At 38.1% G+C, this 23,108-nt stretch overlaps 1 protein-coding gene across 1 annotated transcript in view; it reads right to left on the minus strand.

Annotated features, from left to right (window-relative positions):
- Window positions 1-3,173: 3,173 nt before the first annotated feature.
- LOC107155769 (xaa-Pro aminopeptidase 3) overlaps window positions 3,174-23,108 on the minus strand; it is a 44,658-nt gene continuing 24,723 nt past the window's right edge. Inside the window, exons 4-7 of the mRNA XM_015501763.2 lie at window positions 20,480-20,682; window positions 8,154-8,216; window positions 7,219-7,332; window positions 3,174-5,541 (exon numbers count right to left, since the gene is read on the minus strand). Of these exons, the coding sequence (XP_015357249.2) occupies window positions 5,452-5,541; window positions 7,219-7,332; window positions 8,154-8,216; window positions 20,480-20,682 (470 nt within the window). The 3' untranslated portion in view covers window positions 3,174-5,451. The remainder of the gene's footprint in view (window positions 5,542-7,218; window positions 7,333-8,153; window positions 8,217-20,479; window positions 20,683-23,108) is intronic.

Below are 23,108 nucleotides of genomic sequence, written 5' to 3' on the forward strand. Positions count from 1 at the left end.
TGTTTGTTTGTTTATTTATTTATTTTTATGTCATGCTGAGGATTGAACCCAGGGCCTTGCATGTGCTAGACAAGCACTCCACCACTGAGCCACAACCCCTGCCCCTAAATGGGTATTTCTTTTTCTTTCTTTCTTTTTTTTTTTTAAACATTTATATTTTAGGTGTAGATGGACACAATGCCTTTATTTTTATGTGGTGCTGAGGACTGAACCCGGGTCCTGCCCGTGCTAGGTGAGCGCTCTACCACTGAGCCACAATCCCAGCCCCATGGGTATTTCTTAAAAGAAGAAATACAAGTGGCCAACAAATATATGAAAGAATTTTCAACATCCTTAGCAATCAGGGTCATGCAACTCAGGAGGCTGAGGCAGAAGAATGGCAAGTTCCAGGCCACCCTCCTACACAACTTAGGGAGAACAGGTCTCAAGGTAAAAAAATGAAAAGGGCTGGGGATGTGGCTCAGTGGTTAAGCACACTGTTGGTGGGTCTATAAATGAGAACAGCCATTTAGATAGCAGTATGAAGAGTCCTCAAAAGACTAGGAATAGAACCACCATAAAACCCAGCTTTCCCACTCCTTGGTAGTAATCTAAAATGAAAATCAGCATATTATAGTGATGTAGGCACATCAATGTTTATAGCAGCTCAATTCACAATAGGCAAGTTATAGAACCTACCCATGTGCCCATCAACAGATGAACAGATAAATAAAATGTGGTATATATGCACAATGGAGTTTTACTCAGCCATAAAGAATGAAATTATGGCATTTGCTGTTAAATGGAAAACATCATGCTAAGTGAAATAAGCCAGACTCAGAAAGTCAAAAGTCAAATATTTTCTCTCATATTTGGAAGCTAGAGTGAAATACGGAGAGAAAACAACAACAACAACAACAACAAAAAAAAACAAGTAGAGAGAACATCATGAAAACAGAAGGGAAATTAGTGGAGTAGAGGAAGAGGTTTGAGGGAGAGAGAGGAGGAACAGGAAAAAGAAGGACCTACAGAAAGGCACTGATCAAATCATGCGCATATATGAGTATACCACAGTGAATTCCACCTTTATGTATATCTATAAAACACCAATAAAAAATAACAGTAACTAGAAGGAAGACCACTGTAGAAGAAGAAGGGGAATAGGGGCAGGGAGGAGGTGAGGTAAAGTGGAAATATAGGGATTAAAATGGAGCAAATTATATTACATGCATGCATGAATATGTCAAAATGAACACTACTATGTGTAACTATAATGCACTAGTAAAAACATTAAAAAAAAGGCTACAATGAATGATTGACCTATACCATCTAAATGTGTGAGTATACCCCATTATGTTCACACAATGATGAAATCACTTAAGGAAGCATTTCTCAGAATATATCCTCACTGTTAAGTGACATGTAAGTATTTGTACATACATACACACATACTCACTGGGTCTGTTCCTCTGGAGAATCCTGACCCACAGATCCGTAAACCTACATTATACAAAACATTTTAACCTTCCCAGAAAACTTTCTTGCTTCTTTCTCCTCCCCTCCCCTCCCCTCTCTCTCCTTTTCTTTCCTTTTCATCGTATTGGGGATTGAATATAAGGGTGCTATACCACTGAGCCGTATCCCCAGTTCTTTTTGAAAATTTGAGACAGGGTCAGTGCTGGACTTGGATTTTCAATCCTCCTACTCAGCCTCCTGTGTAGCTGACAGGTGTATTCCCTGTTTCTATTTCTAATTAATACCCCTTCTTCCAGAGGCAAAGACTGTCTTGATAATTTCATTCATTCTGACCATTCTGTGTATCATATGATATGTACTCTTCTGTGTGCAACTTTATTCTTCGAGCACAATGGCTATGTAATTTATCTAATCAGTAGAATATTTTTATGGTTGATCAGTATTTCATTATTTGAAACTGCATATTGTATACCATAAGTTGCATATTCATTCTTCTGTTGATAGATATTTGTTTCCAGGTTTTGGCTACTGTGAATAAAGATGTTATAAACATTCTTATATGTGTCTTTGTGGACATGTTTTTGTTTCTCTGAGGTAAATACCTAGAAGTGGAATTACTAGGCCAAAGGGTCAGCATTTATTTAACTTCATAAGAAACTGCCAAGTTTTTCCCCCAAAGTGGTTGTAAACATTATACACTACCACTACCAAAAGCAAGGTATCACAGTTTCAGTTGTATTGCTTTGTTGCCAATTGTTGGTATGGTTAGTCTTTAATTTTAGCCATTTTAGTAGTAATGTTATCTTACTGTGCACGTTAATGTGCATTTCTCCAATGACCAACACTGATGAATACTTTAAAGTATGTACAGGTCATCTGTATATATTTCTTTGTCAAGTGTCTGTTTTAAACAATCTTCACTGAATGAAAATTATATCCTATTTTTTTTTTTCCTTTTTATTTTTTGGTACCAGGGATTGAACTCAGGGGCACTCAACCACTGAGCCACATCCCCAGCCCTATTTTGTATTACATTTAGAGATAGGTTCTCACTGAGTTGCTTAGCACCTTGCTTTTGCTGAGGCTGGCTTTGAACTCATGATCTTCCTGCTTCAGCCTCCTGAGCTCCTGGGATTTCAGGCACGTGTCATTGTGCCTGGCATATCCTACTCTTTTGCTTGCCAATTATCTCTTTTTTTTTTTTTAATCAGACTTTTTATACTTTTATTTTATTTATTTATTTATATGTGATGCTGAGGATCAAACCCAGTGCCTCACACGTGCCAGGCAAGTGCTCTACCACTGAGCCACAGCCCCAGGCCCTTGCCAATTTATCTTTTTTTTGGTACTAGGGATTGAATCCAGGGAAGCGTTACACTGAGCCACAACCAAAGCCTTTTAAAAAATGTTTTCTTATTTTCAGACAGGGTCATGCTAAGTTCTTAGGGACTCACTAAGTTGCTCAGGTTGGTCTTGAATTTGCGATCCTCCTGCCTCAGCCTCCCAAGCCGCTGGGATTATGGGTGTATGAGAAGCACTTGGACTCACACATCTTTTTTTTATTAATAATTTTTTAGTTGTATTTGGACACAATACCTTTATTTTTATTTATTTACTTTTATGTGGTGCTGAGGATCAAACCCAGCGCCTTGAATGTGCTAGGTGAGCTCTCTACAGCTGAGCTACAACCTCAGCACCCCCCACATCTTTATATGTAGTATTTTTATTAGTATTCTATGTGAAATACATTGTAATTTTTTTTTTTTGCTGCTTCTTTAACCTATAGGTTATTTAGAATGCATTCACTTATTTTCATCTATTTGGAGATTTAAAAATATTAGTGGCAGTTTGGGATGCTGAGGTGGGAGGATCTCAAGTTCAAAGTCAATGTCCGCAACTTAGCAAGTCCCTAAGCAACTTAGTGAGACCCCTGTTGTCAAAATAAAAAATGGTGAGAATGTAGCTCAGTGGTAAAGCACACCTGGGTTAAAAAAAATATGAGTGTGTGTGTGTATGGGTGTGTATCTTATTGTAACAATATTTTTGTTGATTTTTTAATCTAATTATATAAATCTTCACCTTTTTGAAACCGAGACTGGTTTTACAGCTCAACAAATGGTCTTAGTGAATGCTCTTTTATGCCTATTTGAAAAGAATGTGTCATCTGCAGTTGTTAGACACATTATTTTACAAAACAAATCTTCATCTTTTGGTAACTTGTTTTATAAATTAATCAGAAAGATTTGTCAATACTTCCAACTATAATTGTGGGATTGTGTATTCTCCTTTTAGTCCTGTTAGTTTGCTTCATTTATTTATTTATTTTTGGGGGTACTGGGGATTGAACTCAGGGTCACTCAACTACTGAGCCACATTCCCAAGCCTATTTTGCATTTTATTTAGAGACAGGGTCTCACCGAGTTGCTTAGTGTCTCACCATTGCTGAGGCTGATCTGAACTCACGATCTTGCTATCTCAGCCTCCTGAGTAGATGGGATTACAGGCGTGCATCCAGCTTGCTTCATGTAGTTTGAAGCTCTGTTTTAGCTACTTATACCTTCATAATAGTTATATCTCTCTGACATACTGACACTTTCATCATCATCAAAATGACCCTCTTTGTCTCTACTAATATTCCTTTGTCCTGAAATCTATTTTGTCTGTATTAATTTAACCATTCTAGTTTTTTTTTTCTTTCCTTTTTTTTTTGGTACTGCAGATTGAACCCAGAAGACTGAACTACATACCCAGCCCTTGTGATCCTCCTGCTTCAGCCTCCTGAGTCTCTGGGATTACAGCTGTGCACCACTGCACTAAGCATTAGCATTCCGGTTATCTTAGGATTGATATTTGCATAGTATGTCTGTCTTGGATATTTTATTCTCAAAATTCGTGTCTTCCATGTTTGACAGTGCTTTTCTGTTAAACAGCATTGAGCCTGGCCATCATTACTACAGTTGGATTTATTTCTGTTATTTTGCTGTTTTTTTTTTTTCCACTCATCTTTTTGTTTGCCTGCTTTTGTTTTTTCCTTCCCTGTCTTCTTTTGGGTCAATAAAATTTTTTTTAGAATGGGTTTTAATATTCTATCTTAATTCCCCCATTGGCTTTTTAGCTGTACCTATTTATAGTATTTTTTTGTGGTTGCTTTAGGGGTTATGTTCTCCTCAAGAGTGATGATGATGATGATGATGATGATGATGATGATGATTATTATTATTATTTTAGCTTGGATGGATTCAAATTATAAACTCTGCTTTCAGTGGGAAGCAACTAAAATTTCTGCTCAGTTTATTCAGCTTCTAGCTGCTGGTATTTTGCTCAATGTCCTGAGGCCTTCCCCCAACTCAGCCAAGGATTTCTGAATATTTTGTATGTAGATTTTTGGGCTCACACTCTGTTGTTCCTTCTTTTGAAGAACTTCCTCCCATGTTTCTAAATATTCTGCCAGAATCTAAATCAATCATCTTAACCAATAAGGTTGTGGCTTTATGTTGCTAAAGCAATGTGGGTTGGGGAATCCTCAAGTAAAAAGCTTTAACCACTAAATTTATTAATTTATAATTTTCTTTCAAAGACATACTTGTATAGTTCCTGTTTGTGGAAGCTCTCTGGTGGTTTTAAGTAGCTGTCTTATTATTTTGTTCAGATTTCATTACTACTACTTTTGGTAGGTTAATACAACTAATCTATTCTACCATATCCTAAATACTACATTTGCAATCAGGGAAAAAAAACCAACAAACTAATTTTAAAAAACGCGCGCGCACGCATGTGTTTGTGTGTGTGTTAGCTAACATAGTATTTCTAGGCTTCTGAATCTGCTATATGATGAACAACAACAATAACAAAAAGTCTTAGAATACATCATGATTCTTCAAAGGCAGGTAACCTGACCTACAAAAGCCCTGCTTATTTCTTTAGTCATTTATTCCAAGTACATCTATAAACCAACTCATGCTAAGAAGCAGCAGGATATGTTACTTTGTAAAATCCCTACCTGCCATTGACAGGCCAGGTACGGGTGATGTCACTCACATAGCAGGAAAATTCACAACCTCCATCCAGAAGCACCATTTCCCCATCCTAGAATGCAGGAAGAAAAGTCAAAGAAGGTGATCTCACAATTGTAAGCTCTTTCAACTAATCTAAAATATTCATTTTATTTTATTTAAAAAAGCATTGATTAGCCAGGTGTGGTGGCACATGCCTATGATCCCAACAGCTCAGGAGGCTGAGGCCCTGTCTCAAAATAAAAAGGGCTGCAGATTAGATAGAGGGGAGTGAAGGGAGGGGAGGGGGTATGGGGATATAGGAAGGAGAGTAGACTCAAACAGACATCATTACCTTATGTACATATATGATTGCATGACTAATGTGATTCTACATCATGTACAATTAGAAAAATGAGAAATCATACTCTATTTATGTATGATATATCAAAGTGCATAAATGTATTCTATTGTCATATATAACTAATTAAAACAAATGAAAAAAAATTAAAAATATAAAAAAAGAGGGCCAGGGATGTTGTGGTTCAGTGTTTAAGCACCCCTGAGTTTAATCACCAGTAACAACAACAAAAAGCACTGATTGATTGTACTGGGGACTGAACCCAAGGCCTTGAATATGCTTGGCAAGCTCTCTACTGCTGAACTACATCCACAGCCCTTTTTAATTTTGAGATAGTCTCACTAAGTTGACCAGTCTGGCCTTGAACTTGCTATCTGCCTGCCTTCAATTTCCCAAGTTGCTGGAATTATAGGCATGGACAATGCCTGACGTAGCCAAAATTTATATATATATATATATAAAATTTGCACAGATCTTAAGCAAATGGAGTTAAAAGAGTTTTGTTGAATGCATAACAGATGTAAGCACACCCTTGTGCTCTTTCCCAGTCACCCCTATCAGAAACAACAACTTACCTGGTTTTTATCACCATAAATTAATTATGCCTATTTCAGAACTTCTTATAAATGGAATCACAGACCTTATAATTTTTTTCTACCACTAAGCTACATCCCCAGCATTTTTTATTTAAAAACAGAGTCTCACTAACTTTGTCCAGGCTGGCCTCAAACTTAAAATTCTCCTACCTTAGCCTTCCACAGTAGCTGGCATTATAGGAATGTTCCAACACACCTTGCCAAGCAGTGGACTTAATAAAAGAATACATGATTCTTAACTTGTATGGTTATATGGGAAGAAAATCATAAAAGATGTGTTTCCTCAGAGCCAATAAGGTTTTCTTAAAATTCTTCTGACTTTAAAATATGCTTGGTCCACTGCTGTCACCACATCATAAGGAGTGTAAAAAAATGAAATGAGCAGATGCTTTAGAATATAATACTTGGTTCTCTACTAATGGGTTGCTAAGTTTTTAAAAAATATTTATTTTTTAGTTGTAGTTGGATATAATACCTTTGTTTTTATTTATTTATTTTTATGTGGTGCTGAGGATCGAACCCAGGGCCATGCACATGCTAGGAGAGCGCTCTACCGCTGAGTCCCAGCCCCAGCCCCAGCCCCGAGTTGCTAAGTTTTTAAAAGTCTATTTTCCTTATCTATCATGCAGGCATGTTAATAGTTGCTCCCATCTAACAAGGATAATTCAAGGACAAATGAGATAATATCTGTAAAAATCATTTTTTAAACAATAAAAAGCCTTTTAAAAGGCAGTTGGTGGAAGTGGAAGGTTACTGCATTTTCTACTAGGCCATCTGGACCTTATGGGAGAAGCACTGGGGGCATCTTATGTACCTTGATGAGTTGATTATTCTTCACATAGTGCAAAGTGTTTGACCGATTACCACCAGCAACCACAGGTGGGTAGGCTAAGATGTCTGCACCACGAGCCCGGCATTCAAATTCAAACTGGAAAACAACACAGTAAGAATTGTGGATGATCTCTGTAGGTCTGCCCCAGCCCAAGGCTGTCTTTAGCAGCCTCTGCCTCCATGCCTGCGCTTACTATATGAGGGTGATTACTGGGAATCTAACCAAACTTTTCATGCTTTTAGTCTTTGATTCTCACCCCATGTACTGTAATCTATTCTATACGTACCCCTTTATTCTCACCAATCCTGTTATTCAAACTTATTATTGAGTCTATTCTTTTCTTCTGAGTGTTTTCTAAATTTCTCATGATTTTCAAATTAAGTCCAGAAGAGGACAGAGAAGACCTATGAAGAATAGTGAGCCAGAGACCCATTGTATAAGGTTACTATTTGTTTATTCTTATTTAGCTAAACAACAAAATATAGCTTATACTTTTAACAACAGCTCTAAAACTACTAATTTCAACCTTTCCAATAGCTACCACTCTAAATGTTTTTGGTAAGTGAAAAAGGATCTGGGTGACTGGTAAATTCTGTCAATTTCACTATGCTCTGGGTGGAGATGTAGACTTGAGGTATCTATCTGCTACCACCCACATGCTACCTCAGATCCTTCTTCCTTCATGTTTACCAAAACAGTATTATTTTTCTCATCTTACACTGTTTTCCTTCATCTGTTCTGCTTTGCATTTTTCTTCTTTAATTGTAGCACTGCATTCATCTAATAAATTACCAACAACATTTAGAACCAAATCCTCCCCAAGGACATGCTATTACTCCCCGAAAAGCCTATTGAATGTCACCTGTAAATCAATGACTTTCATCTCCAAGAGGACCTTCCCACCATCTGAGGCTCACCTTGGCATAAAGAAAGGCCTCTTCCACAGGGGCTTTACTGGCAAACATGGTTTCTATGAAAGCCTGCAAAGAGAAAGGATGATGAAAGGAACACAGCCTTATTTCAACTATGCTGTTTCCTCATACATTCAAAATACTGGATTTCAAACAAAAGACATCTTTCCCCTTTGTTTTGTCAACCTGAGGTTGTGACTAAGTGGGCAGAATACAGATTTCTTGAAGAGAAAAATTACTGCTTTCAGAAATATTTGACTGATGACCATGGGGCACCCAACCTTCCCATTAGAATGCACACCACATGCTACAGTAAGCAACACAAAGACTGCTCAGGTTGAATGTGTCCTCTAAAACTCACAGTGAAAGTTAATCCCCAGTATGGTGATATGAAGATGTTAGGGCTGGGCTGGGCTCAGTGGTAGAGTTTCCCTAGCATGTGTGAGGCCTTGGGTACACCCCAGCATTTGGGGAAAAAAAAGAAAAAGAAAAAGATGGGTTGGGGTTGTAGCTCAACGGTACAGCATTTGCCTAGCATGTGTGAGGCACTGGGTTTCGTCCTCAGCACCACATAAAAATTAATGAATAAATACAAAGGTATTGTGTCCATCTACAATTTAAAAAAGAAAGAAAGAAAGAAAGAAAGAAAGAAAGGTAGGTAGGTAGGGTCTTTTGGGAAGTGATTAGAATCACAAGGACCATGCTCTCATAGATGGGATTAGCAGATTTATAAAAGGGTTTGAGAAAGGAAGTTAGGCCTCTTTTGCTTTCCTGCATTCCTCCTTTCTTGCCCTTTCTGTCCCTTCTACCATGTGAAGACATCTAGAGGGCACCATCTATGAAGAATGGGCCCAGAAAGTAGACTTGTTGTCACCTTGATCTTACACTTCCTAGCCTCCAGAACCATAAGGAAATAAACAGATATTTATCTGTTGCTTATAAATTAGCCAATCTCAGGCACCTTGTTATAGCAGCACAATGACTAAGACTGAAAACGTCTGTAATTTTTGTAACAAGAAGTTATAGCTCCAGTGTATGAAATTATAGATTGAATGGTCTAGTCTACAGCAAGGTTTCCCAACCTTAGGATTATTGACATTTGGAGCCAGATAATTCTTTGTGGTAGGCTGTCCTGTTCGATGTTGGATGGCAGCAGCATCCTACAATTATGATCATCAACACTGCCAAAATATACCCCCTCCCAAGAACCACTGGCCTGTAGTATAACTACATTTGTTAATTCTTTGGGATAGCCACACTTTATTGTGTGTTTTATTTTTTTTTTTTAAAGGATTCAAGGATCTCATTTTTTTTTTTTTTTTTTGAGAGAGAGAGAGAGAGAGAGAGAGAGAGAGAGAGAATTTTTTAATATTTATTTTTTAGTTTTTGGCAGACACAACATCTTTGTTTATATGTGGTGTGGAGGATTGAACCCGTTCCACACGCATGCCAGGCGAGCGCGCTACCGCTTGAGCCACATCCCCAGCCCCTATTGTGTGTTTTCTATTTCAAGGATATACATTTATAATTCACCACTGTTCTTTTTTTTTTTTCCCCCAAAAAAGATATTCTTTTCTTTTTGCTGTGCTAGGACCAAATCCAGGGCCTCGCAAATGCTAGGCAAATGCTCTACCACTGAGGCACATCCTCTCACCACAAAAAAGATCTTGTTAAGATCTTCATGACCACTACTGTCATTATGGGTGGGCCGCAGATTTCTCTCAGTTTTCTAGCAGCCAATGTAAAAACGAAAACTGTGTCAGCTCTACAAGTTCCACTGTCTGCTGAATAAGAGCCAGTCAGTTTCCTAGGGATATGATCATATGATGTTATAAGAAGAAAGAAATTCCCTTAAGCTGTTAATACCCTGACCCGAGAATAAACACAATATTCACAGCAATGTTTTAAATAACATAACAAAAAGCAAGTGGAGGGAATATCTGAACAGCTGGCTCCCTCTCTGCTTTCTGATCTTTTCTCAATCATGTTTTCTCTGCAGAGAAGCCTTGACTGACTATCTTGTATAAACTAGCTCCTTCCATCGCACTTTATCCTCTACCCTTGCTTCCTTTTTCTTCACAGCATCTAATTCCAGATGACTATATATCAAGTTTGTTTACTGTCTCTCCTCAACTGAATGTAGACTAATAGAGAACAGTGACATGTGGACAGGCTATTTTGCTCACCATTTTATTCTCAGAACCTAGAGTGGTGCCTAGCACAAAGTAGTTACTCAATAAATATCTGAGGAATAAATGAGTAATTACAACTAGTAAAAGGATACACATGCATACTTATATACAAATGTTGAGAGATACACTGGTTAGCATTTTATTTTTAGCATAAGGACAAAAAAAGAAAAAAGTGATAGTTCTAATGAGTTTATTTACTTGAAAGAGGGATTTTTCTTTTCACTGATTTAATTTTTTTTTTTTTAAAGATAGAGTGAGAGAGGGAGGGAGGGGGAGAGAGAGAGAGAGAGAGAGAGAGAGAGAGAGAGAGAATTTTTAATATTTATTTTTTATTTCTCGGCGGACACAACATCTTTGTTTGTATGTGGTGCTGAGGATCGAACCCGGGCCGCACGCATGCCAGGCGAGCGCGCTACCGCTTGAGCCACATCCCCAGCCCCTCACTGATTTAATTTTGAACTCTTATTTTAGTTTCATTTTATTTATTTAAATGCAGTGCTGAGAGTCGAACCCACCGCTTCACACATGCCAGGCAAGTGCATTACTGCTGAGCCCCAGCCCCAGCCCCTAATTTTGAACTGTTATTGAATGGCACTGGGAATTTTTGAGATCATGGCTCTTTTACATTGCTGTTCAGACTAACCAAGATGGAAAAGCTCCTCTTCCTTCCTAGGTGGATGCCTGACCTCTTCTGTCATAAATGTGCCTACTAGGAGTCAATATCTTCTTCCTGTCATTAATGTGCCTACTAGGAGTCAATATCTTCTCAGATGATTCCAGATATATATAAGGCACATGGTTCAAATGCCACCTGTCCTTATTATGTGCTTGATATCCTTCCTGTAAAGATTAAGGGACAGACTTAATGATGAGTACTTCTTAGGGTTTTCTTGTCCTAATATAGCCTATACTCCCAAATGACACTTGGCCCTCTTACTCTACTAAGTGCTACTTAAATATTTGTATTTTGCTTCTTGAAAAATGTAAAATGCGTTTTTTGTTTTTGCCTTTTTCTCTGAACATGTCATAAACAGGACACATCATGAAAGAACATTGTACAGCTTATGGAGAAGGGAGAGTGGAAAGGAAAAGCATTTCAGTTAAAATTTCATAAATGTGGGCTGGGGTTGTGGCTCAGAGGTAGAGCGCTTGCCTACCATGCATGAGGCACTGGGTTCGATCCTCAGCACCACATAAAAAGAAAATAAAGATACTGTGTCCACCTATAACTAAAAAATAAATATTTAAAAAACTTCATAAATGTTTTTAATGTAGGTGTGTTGTGATATGAGAGAAGGAAGGCTGTGACATTCGAAAAGGAGGGTAGGGCTGGGGTGTATCTCATTGGTAGAGCACTTGTCTAGCATGCGTGAGGCCCTGGGTTTGATAACCAGAACCACATCAAGGAAAAAAAAAAAAAAAAAAAAGGAAGGAAGGGAACTGCAGGTAGGTAGAGAGATGGCAGAAGACTATGGCACATCCCAGAGTTCACTGTGGCTAGAATGTTAAGCACACATGGAACAATAAGAAAAGATAAAGCTCAAAATGTAGACAGCAGGGACCAGATCATGAAAAGTCTTGCATGGGCATTTTGAACTTTAAACCCAGAAACAACAGGAAGCCAACTACCAAAGAACTTGAAGTAGGAGAGGGACAGAGTTGAAAAGATCACTTTGGCTAGGGTAGAGTTAGAATGAGTTATTCTACTGTGCTAGGCACTTTTCATTATTTCATTCTACTTTTCCACAACTCTAGAGACAGGCAATATCATCCTTATTATGGCCCCAGAAATTCGGGCTCAGTGAGGTTTAGTAACTTGGCCCAAATGACACAGGTTGGCATGTAAGCCCAGATCTGTCAAGTGTTTTCCACTATAACATTCTGTCTCCCTAGGAGTGGATTTGGCAACTAATTAGATGCAAGGGTTCGGGGAAAAAATTGTCTAGAATAACTTCCATATTTCTATCTAAAGTAACTGGGTAGATGTTAATATTATCAATAATAAAAAGAATAAAGGCTAGGTATTTATATACAGTGCTGAGAGTCAAGCCCAGCGCCTTATACATGCCAGGCAAGTGCACTACCGCTGAGCCCCAGCCCCAGCCCCTAATTTTGAACTGTTTCTGAATAGCACATCTGTAATTCCAACGGCATGAGAGGCTGAGGCAAGAGGATCATGAGTTCAAAGCCAGACTCAGTAACTTAGTGAGGCCCTAAGCATTTAGTGAGACCCTGTATCAAAATAAAATATAAAAGGGCTGGGGATGTGGCTTAGTGGTAGAGCACTACTGGGTTCAATCTGCAGTACCCCCAAATAAAGCATAATTATTCTTGTTTGGGGGTGGGGTATGCTGAGGATTGAACCCCAGCCCTTGTCCATGCTAGGCAAGCATTCTAACACCAAGTTATATCCCCTCCCCTTAAAAAAATTTTATTTTGAGACAGGGTCTTGCTAAAGTGTCTAGGCTAGCTGGTCTTGAAGTAGTAATCCTCCTACCTCAGCCTTCTTGAGTTGCTGGATTATATGTATATACCACTTCATCCAGGGCAGTATAATTATTTAAAAAAATTTTTTTAGATGTTGATGGACCTTTCTTTTATTCATTTATTTATATGTGGTGCTGAGGATTGAACCCAGTGCCTCACATATGCTAGGCAAGTGCTCTACCACTGAGCCACAACCCCAGCCACTAGTATAATTATTCTTATGGAAATTATTTTGCCTAGATACCCCCCACCCACCAAAAAAATCTTTTTTAAAGAAATGCCCAGGCTCAAACTTTTGAGACTCTTGCTTCAGCCTCCCATGTCATTGGGATTATAGGCATGTGCCACCACAGGCTAGAAATCAAAAAATCTTATAGAGGGCTGGGGATATAGATCAATAGTAGAGTGCTTACTTTTGCACATGAGAAGCACTTTAACATTTTAATAGAATTGAGAATGTTTAAGGAACATGTTGACTTGTAGCTGGAAGTTATTCATTAAGAAAAATAAGGTCAAATTCCATCTCCCTGGCTGATGTCACTGCTGGTCTGATAAAGGGAATGCCACAAATTACATTATTTTACAACACTTAAAACAGACTTTAATAACAGCATGGCCAGAGGCTGGGGTTGTGGCTCAGTGGTAGAGTGCTTGCCTAGCATGCACAAGGCACTGAGTTCGATCCTCAGCACCACATAAATGTAAAATAAAGATATTGTGTCCACCTAAAAAAAACCCTAAAAAATAAATATTAAAAAAAAAATAGGGGCTGGGATTGTCACTCAGTGGTAGAGTGCTCGCTTAGCATGGGCAGGACCCAGGTTCGATCCTCAGCACCACATAAAAAAAAATAAAGGCGTTGTGTTGTGTCCATAAACAACAACAACAACAACAACAAAAAACCAGCATGGCCAGGGAAAGAAGTATGGAGATACACTGTGGATTTATACCTGATTTTACACCTTATCTAAGACATCTGATCACTGGGCTGATGTCAATTTAATGAGGATCCTTATTATTATACCTCAGATTTGTTCTTAGCTTCCTTATTTTAAAAAACAATGACTTGATGGGGAAAAAAAATCAATGATTCAAAGGAAGATACAAATGCATGCTTATCATTTATGTATTAGTAAGTAATCTTGCTGGTCTGGCTGTGGCTAGAGCACTCACCGGCACACAGTGGAAGGTTACTAACATGAGGGAAAACAAGAATGCTTAACTTTGGGAAGATTAAAGGCAGAAGAGAGAAAAGCAGTCTTGAAATGTTGATGTGCTACAGTTTTGATAAAGTTCTTGCATGGCACTGATCCTGGTCAAGGCCTGAAACACATTGATTAGTAGTGCTGCAAGGAGTTTCAGAGCAGTTTTTTTCCCCTTTGGTACCAAGGATTGAACCCAGGGCGAACAACTGAGNTTTGAGCGGGGGTGGGGGGGGGGGCGCGTGTGGCTGAGGCTGTATGTAACTGTACGTAGAGTGCCTAGCACATGTGAGATACCGGGTTCAATCCTCAGTGTCACATAAATAAATAAATAGGTCTAAAAATTGCTGATACTTCCAGAGCAGTTTGTATCAGCTTGTCAGTACTGATAACAGATAAATGCTTTGAACTTGGTCTTCATGAGCTCTCTGAAGAACTTTGCTATCATTCAAAGAGAAAAATACCTGAGAAACCAAAACCCACTGAGATCCCATTTTAGGGTCTATGGTTCTGAGGTGTTCTACTCACGCACTGATGGCTCCTAATCTGTGAAAGAAAATATTCTTCTTGGTCCTTACCTAGAAAGGAAAATGGGAGCCTGCACTTGGTATTCCTGGGTCCCTTACTGCAAAATTACCATTGACTGTAATACATTATCTTAACTTTAATGCTGTTGTTATATTACACTCTTTTCCTATAATAACTGTAAATCTGTAAGCTTTATCAGTGAGTCTTTAACAACTGAGTGTTGTTTAATTGCTACTATTAGTATAGTTATCTTTAGAAGTAGGAATGCTTAGAAGACGCCTAACATTATTTTTTACTGAATTAAAATTCATATTGCATAAAATTAACCGATAAAAGTAAACAATTCAGTGACTTTTTAGTACATTTATGTTTTGCAATTAAGATCTATTTCAAAACCTTTTCATTACCCCCCACCAAAATTGGAATATTTAATTCACACTCTATCATCCCAACCTCTAATATCCTCTGAGCTATCCTATGTATTTACTTGTTCTGGGTATTACATATAAATGGACCAATAGAGTATGTGAGCGTTGTCTGTCTTCTTTCATTTCACATGTTTAGTTTTCAAGGTTCATGCACAATTAGTGTTCCATGGCTGAACAGCATTCTACTACACAAGACATAGTCTGTTTATTGGTGAGTATGTGGGTTGTCTGTGCACTTACTTCACTTTCTAACCAGTAAAGTACACTTTCTCTGCATCCTCAACAATACTTGGTGTTTCCTGCTTTCTTAATATAACAGCCATTTTGGTGGGTGTGAAATGATTATCTCATTATGGTTTTATTTTCCTAATGGCTAATGATGTTGAACATTTTTTCATACATTTATTGGCCATATGCATATCTTCTTTAGAGAACTACCTATTTAAAAAATCAAGTTATTTGTCTCTGTGGATGACTGTAATATGAGTTCTTTATATATTCTGGATACTAGACCTTTATCAGATAATGATCTGTAATATTTTCTCCCATTCTGTAGTTTTTTTTCACTTTCTTGATATTGCCTTTTCATGTAAAAAATTTCATATTTTGGTGAAGTCCATTTCTTCTTTGTGGCCTTTGCTTTTGGAATTAAATCTAAGAATCCATTGGCAACCAAAAAGTCACGAAGACTTACTCTATGTTTTTTTTTTTTTAAATATTGATTTTTTTTTAGTTGTAGTTGGACACATACCTTTATTTTACTTATTATTATTATTTTTTTATGTGGTGCTGAGGATCGAATCCAGGGCCTCGCATGTGCTAGGCGAGTGCTCTATCGCTGAGCCACAACCCCAGCTTCTTACTCTATGTTTTCTTCAACAAGTTTTATAGTTTGTCTCTTAAGTTTAGGTAACTAACCACTTTTGAGTTAATTTTCATATATGACGAGAGGTAGAGATAAAAATTTTATTCTTTTTGGTGGCACATGCCTATAATCCCAGTGGCTTATGAGGCTGAGGCAGGAGGATTATGAATTCCGAGCCAGCCTCAGAAACTGGGAGGCGCTTAGCAAATCAGTAAGATCCTGTCTTTTAAATAAAAAATATCAAATAGGGTTGGGGATGTGGCTCAGTGGTGAGTGCCCTTGTTTCCCAGTACCCCCCAGCAAAAAAATTTTATTCTTTTGCATGTGGATATCCAGTTGTCCCAGCACATCTGACTCATCCCAAACTAAAATATGGCTAAAGTGTTATCTTGAAAAAAAAATTAGAGATGATAAAAAAAGAATTAGCCAGGCCATTCTTGGTTTGAAGTAGCACATGTTTTGAAACTTAAGACTCTAGAAAAGAGGATTTGGAGGGGAAAAGGAAACTGATGGAAGATCTGCTAAAATATTCAGTGTGGTTACTGCTGTAAGCTATGGCTAAAAGGAAGCTCTGGATCCTTTACGCGTTCTCTCTTTGGTCAACAGATGGCGATCTAACCAAAAGAAATCATTTTTGATGACTCAGTTAATCTTATGACACTAACAACTAAAATAATTCAAGTGGCACACTAAAATTAGAGGATGAAAAAAACCTTTGAGCAAGGGGTTGTTATTCAGTGAAGGATATATAACTTAAGCAAATAGCCCAATTGAGGGGCTGGAGGTATAGCTGAGTATCTGAGCATATGCTTAGTATCCACAAGGCCCTGGGTTCAATCCCCCAGCAACAACAAAAATCTCTATCTCCTGTTTATTGTCACAGGACAGTTTACCATAGACCTGTCTTACCATATTAGGTCTAGGTAAGACAGGGAACCTAAACCTAATATGAATGGCATATTAACTACATTTTCTTATTTTATTTTACTTTCCAGCCCTTTCTACTTTTTTATTTTGAGACAGGACCTCACTTAGCTGTTTAGGGCCTCACTAAATTGCTGAGGCTGGTGTTGAACTTGCTAATTCTCCTGACATGGCCAACCAAAGCTGCTAGGATTACAGGAGTGGGCCACCACACCTAGCTTTTTTGCTATTCTTATTTCTCTGTTATCTGGGTCTTACTGACCTGGACAGACTGCTCTTCCCAGAGTAGACATTTCCTACAGAGAAAAAACAACCTTGCCTAGAGCACATATTTGATATACAAACTGACCCCTAATCCATAACCCCAGACTCCTTTTATCAGGTTCCTGCAGTCTGGGACACTAACTGCTACTCTAAATCATCTGAGGGCCTGGCCCAGGAAAGCTAGGGAACATACCTATAGTGATATGAAATGACTGAAAGAAAGGCCATGGCAGTAATGTGCTGAATAATAACATATACCACTGGGGCGCAATGAAGCTCAGATTACTAATATTACTCTGGTTGCCAACAGCATAGTCCCATTTTCCTGTAGTTAACCAATCTATTCTCTTCTCATAAGAATGGACAGCTCAGCTTAGCAGTTGAACTAGAAAGTGTATTTCAGTGGGAAGAGTGTGGGTTAAAATTAATGATAAATTTGACTACTGTAGTAATCATTTCATTATTCATATTATGAATCCTGTCAGAAAATGGAGTTGCTTGTATCAGTTGTAACAAATAAATAAAACTGGATAATTACCACAAAAGACTGCCAGAACCACAATCATGCACAAAGGCCATTGCAACTGTTACATAAGGAAACTGTTCAACTTTAGTCTGGCACTGCCCTTATTATGCATCCCTGTGGCCAAGGATTACTGTTTCAAAATATCTGATGTAATCTTCTGCATTTTTCCTTTAAAAACTTCCCCTTGCCTCAACCTCTTTGAATACACTTATAGTTCAACTATGGCATGCACATTCCCAATGCAATGAACTACTGTTCTCAAATAGATATCATTAATCTTCAGAGAATCTCTGTTATTGAGGTTGACAATATACACAAACCTTGTTGTTCATTTAAAATATGGAAAATAAAAATAAATGAAAAATTAATAATAAATGGAAGAAAGGTGAGATTGTTACTGCAGGGAAGGGAGAAAGTCAAGGTGTGTTTCAAAAGCTCAAGAGATGCTTTGGGTGCAAGAGATGCTAAATTCATGAGAGTAATATTTTCTCTTAGTTTTGACTCAGATGCCCCTTAGAGTAAAGGTCTCTTATAAAAGCTCCTCTTCAGAAAGCTCAAAGGAAGATGTGGACAACAGCCAACCTAACAAAAACACTTCTAAGAGTGTCATATTCTTTAAAATAGCAGAAGAGATAGGAGTATTTTCTATAAGCATATGGAACAATACAAATGAGGCTTTGTCTTTTGTTTTGTTTTTCGGTACCAGGGATTGAACCCAGGGCCACTTAAAAATTGAGACATATCCCCAGCCCTTTTTTTATATTTTATTAGAGACATTGAGCTCTAATTGAGCTGCTGAGGCTGGATTTGAACTTACAATCCTCTTGCCTCAGCCTTCTCAAGTTGCTGAGATTACAGGCATGCACCATCATGCCTGGCTAGGCTTTGTCTTTTGATGCTTGTTTTACAGAATGCATCTATTAGTAAGGACTCATGTTGGGAAGAACCTGTAAGACTATTAGAAAAACACTGTAAATGAACGTTAAATAGCCATTAATTGTGATGATAAAGGTTTTTAAAACATATCAAAATGTGATGGTAGAAAGTTATCTACTACCCTGTCCCATTTGTCATAATATGAGTAAAAAGAGTAAAAATTAGCTATCTGCTTTGTTATTATGGGTGGCGGGACAATCGGGTCACTTGGCTTACTGACAAGAACTAGATATAACTTGATGTTTCTTTTTTTCTTTTTCTTTGAGAGAGAGAGAGAGAGAGAGAGAGAGAGAAAATTTTTTTTTATTATTTCATTTTTTAGTTTTCGGTGGACACAACATCTTTATTTGTATGTGGTGTATCGAATCTGGGCCGCAAGCGCGCTACCGCTTGAGCCACATCTCCAGCCCCAACTTGATGTTTCTGACATTTCAAATTTCAAGGTGTATGTATGATCATGGAAAGTGCTATGGTACATTTAAATCAATCTATCCATGTGTGATTATCATTCATATGACCCATGCCTAGGGGACTCCTAACAGCAACAACATGTCTGTTATTGCCTTATCCAAAGTAAGTAAAATTTAGTGGAATTAGGAACTGGGCTAGCAATAATTGGCTAGGTAGATTTGGGAGTTTTTGGTTTCTTTTTAGAAATGGTTATCATTATGTTGCCAAGCTGGTCTTGAACTCCTGGTCTCAAATAATCCTCTTGCCTCAGCCTCCCCAGTAGCTAGGACTACAGCCACTACACTCACTTTGGATATATTTTCTTCTTCTTCGTTTTTTTTTTTTTTTTTTTGGGGGGGGGGCAGGTACTGGGGGATTGAACCCAAGGGTGCTCTGTTACTGAGCTACATCCCCAGCCCTATTTTGTATTTTATGTAGAGATAGGGTTCTTAATGAGTTCTTAGCACCTTACTTTTGCTGAGGCTGCCTTTGAATTTGTGATCCTCCTATCTCAGTCTCCAGAGCCACTGAGATTACAGGTGTGTGACACCATGCCCGGCTCAGATAAATTTTTAAAAAAAATTTTTTTAGTTGTTGTTGATGGATCTTTATTTTCATTTATTTATATGCGGTGCTAAGAATTGAACCCAGTGCCTCACACATGATAGGCAAGTGCTCTACCACTGAGCTATATTCCCAGCCCTTAGATTTTCTTTTAATAAGGAAAGTCACCCAGATGAAAAAGATCTTCTAACATAAACAAGGTGCCTTAAATGCATCTGATTCCAAGAGTAAGGACAATAGTGGCAAGCAGAGTGCTAACAAAATGTGCCTTACAATTAAAACACACTAAGATACCATGCCCAAACCACCCTGGCAATAAGAGGAAGAGCAACTAACTTTGATGAGTAAAAGATTCCCCTTCAACTATGGCATGCTTATTTCCATTAAAAAGAAGGCAGATTTATGGCTGGGTATAATGGCACACACCTGCAATCCCAGTGATTGAGGTAGGAGGATTGCAAATTTGAGGCTAGCCTGAGCAACGTAACAAGACACTGTTTCAAGATGAAAAATAAAAAGGGTTGGGGATATAGCTTAGCATTATAGCATTACGGTGCCTCTGGGCTCAATCCCCAGTATCACAAAGAGGGGGGAAAAAAAAAGGCAAATTTGCTGCAAGGTATTGAGCAGGTCTCTAGATATGTTCACTAAACATACTGAAGTCAAAGCTAGATGTTCATCTGCCTATAATGTTAAGTATATAACCTGAAGGTGCCCAATGAACCCTAAGAACTTGTGATTTTTGTAACTCGGAAAGAACTTTTTCAAGTTGGGCCCAGTGAAGAATGCCTGAAATCCCAGCTACTCTGGAGGCTGAGGCAGGGGGATTAGAAGCTGAAGAGCAGCCTTGGCAACTTACCAAAACTCTATAAAATTATAAAGGTCTTGGGGATGTAGCTTAGTGATAGGGTGCCCCTAGGTTCAAACCCTGATACCAAAAAAAAACCTTTTCAATAGGAACCATACCTGTGATGTCAGCTTCCCAGCAATCTGCATTCTCTCAATTTCTGCAGAAGATTTGATTAGCCGGAGGCGCTGTACCAGATGCTGAACACCCCGAACCTTGTTCTTGCTCCTGGCTTTGGCTTCAGTCACACTCTGCATGTAGTCAGAATGAAGCTGTGCATGAGAAGGCTTCATCCAGTCATACCAAATGATGTTCGACTCAGCTTAGAATGAGAAAAAAAAAGAAATTCAAAAAATAAAATTAATAGGCCAGGCATGGTGGCACATGCCTGTAATCCCAACAGCTTGGAAGGCTAAGGCAGGAGGATCATAAGTTCAAAGTCAGCCTCAACAAAAAGCAAGGTGCTAAGCAACTCAGTGAGATCCTGTCTCTAAACAAAATGCAAAAAAAGGGCTGGGGATGTGGCTCAGAGGTTGAGTGCCTGAGTTCAATACCTGGTACCAAAAAATAAAATAAAATAATATTAATAGGAGTTGGGGGATGGGGAGAGGTCAGATAAGAAGCACATGCTTAGCACTTATGAGGCCAGAACGAAACAAAAAATAAAAAGAAGAAATGCCATAAAAATGATAAATGGGGGCTGAGGTTGTGGGTCAGTGGTAGAGCACTTGCCTAGAATGTGTGAGACACTGTGTTTGATTCTCAGCACCGCATATAAATAAAGTCCATTGACAACTAAAAAAACATTAAAAAAGATATCTTTAAAAAAAAAATGATAGATGGGGAGCTGGGCCTGGGGCTCAGTGGTATAGTACTTGTCTAGCGTGTGTAAGGCACTGGGTTTGATCCTTAGCACCACATAAAATAAATAAAATAAAGGCATTCTGTCCATTTACAACTACAAAAAAAAAATAAATTAAATACAGCTTTATCTTTATTACTAGTTGTTAAAGAACAATTATAACAATTATTCTCTACCACCATTATTGATCCAGAGTACTGCTGAGTAACTGCACACAAAATAGATCAGAAGAAAGTGCTCAGATCATGATTTTATGTAAAAGAATCTCATCCCCTCACAAAATAATCTCAGTTCTACTGGAACAAGTTCTTCTCTCATTTTGGAGCAATTATTCCTTGTTATAACACTCGAGTTCATAGGCGGGCATGGTGGTGAATGCTTGTAATCCCAATGGCTCGGGAGGCTGAGACAGAAGAACCATGAGTTCAAAGCCAGCCTCAGCAAAAGTGGAATGCCAAGCAACTCATTGAGAACCCATCTCTAAATAAAATACAAAATAGGGTTGGGGATGTGGCTCAGTGGTCGAGTGCCCCTGAGTTCAATCGAAGGAAGGAAGGAAGGAAGGAAAGAAAGAACTCTACTTCATAATATGTGTATCTCTCCTTTTCAACTTCTACCTATTCTTTTTGTAAATAATACTTTTAACTTCTTTGTGGGTACTGGGGATTGAACCTAGGGGTACTTTTCCACTGAGCTACATTCCTAGCCCATTTTTATTTTGAGACAGGGTCTTGCTAAATTGCTGAGGCTGGCCTTGAACTTGTGATTCTCCTGCCTCAGTCTCCTGAATTGCTGGAATTACAGGCATCACCAACACACCTGGTGTTGTGTTCACACACAATTCTTTTAACTTTAGAGACCTATGGAAATAGTCTATATATGCCTAAGATACATGATATGAAGGCTCATTATGAAAATGATTTGTACTTAACACCATATATATTTTATTTATTTATTTTTTCTGAGAATGGACTATGAATGGTATTCCTAATTATGTAAGTCTGAAGGGTTATATGTTTTATATAATGAAAAGTACCTTGGGATAGAAGAGAGAAAGTGTACAGAAAACTTTGATTAGATATGCATTAGTGATACTACATCTTAAACATTTTAAAATAAAAATGGTTTTACATGTACATTGTGGGAAATACCTTACTCATGATAGAAGGAAATTCATTGTGACTTTAAAAAAAGTTAAACAACCTATATCACTTGCTGTTAGTATATGAAATCATAGCTCAACTTTTTTCAGGTTTTAAAACTTTTATATAAATATATGATTTCAGTGCCAGGAGTGGCGGTGTATGCCTGTTAACCCAGTTACCCAGGAGGCCGAGGCAGGAGGATCACAAGTTCAAGGCCAGCTCGGGCAACTTGGCAAGAACCTATCTCAAAATAAAATTTAAAAAAGAACTAGGGATATAGCTCAGTGGGAGAGTGCTTCCATGAGGCCCTGGGTTTAATCCCTAGAACTACAGAAATGATTGTCAAAAACATTTTTGGAATTCTCTTTTAGAAAGTGACTTCAGAAATGATTTACAAGCAATGCCAGAAAATCAGATGCTTAATATATATAGGAAATATAAAGTCTCAAAGTCACTTCATGCCTTCCAAATCAGAATCTTCATTTTAACAAGATTCTCAGGAGATTCATATACACAATTTGAGGCCAGCCTGGGCAACTCAAACCCCATCTCAAAATAAAATACACTTTAAAAGAGTTGGGGATGTAGCTCAGAATTAGAATGCTTCTAGATTCAATATCCCTTATTGAAAAAAATTCTACCAGAATGTAGAGAAACGCAACTTGCATATGAATCTCCTGAGAATCTTGTTAATATGAACATTCTGATTCAGAAGGCATGATGTCAGAGCCTGAGACTTTA

This window comes from Marmota marmota, unplaced genomic scaffold (genome assembly GCF_001458135.2).
Source record: "Marmota marmota marmota unplaced genomic scaffold, marMar, whole genome shotgun sequence".
Lineage (NCBI taxonomy): Eukaryota > Metazoa > Chordata > Mammalia > Rodentia > Sciuridae > Marmota > Marmota marmota.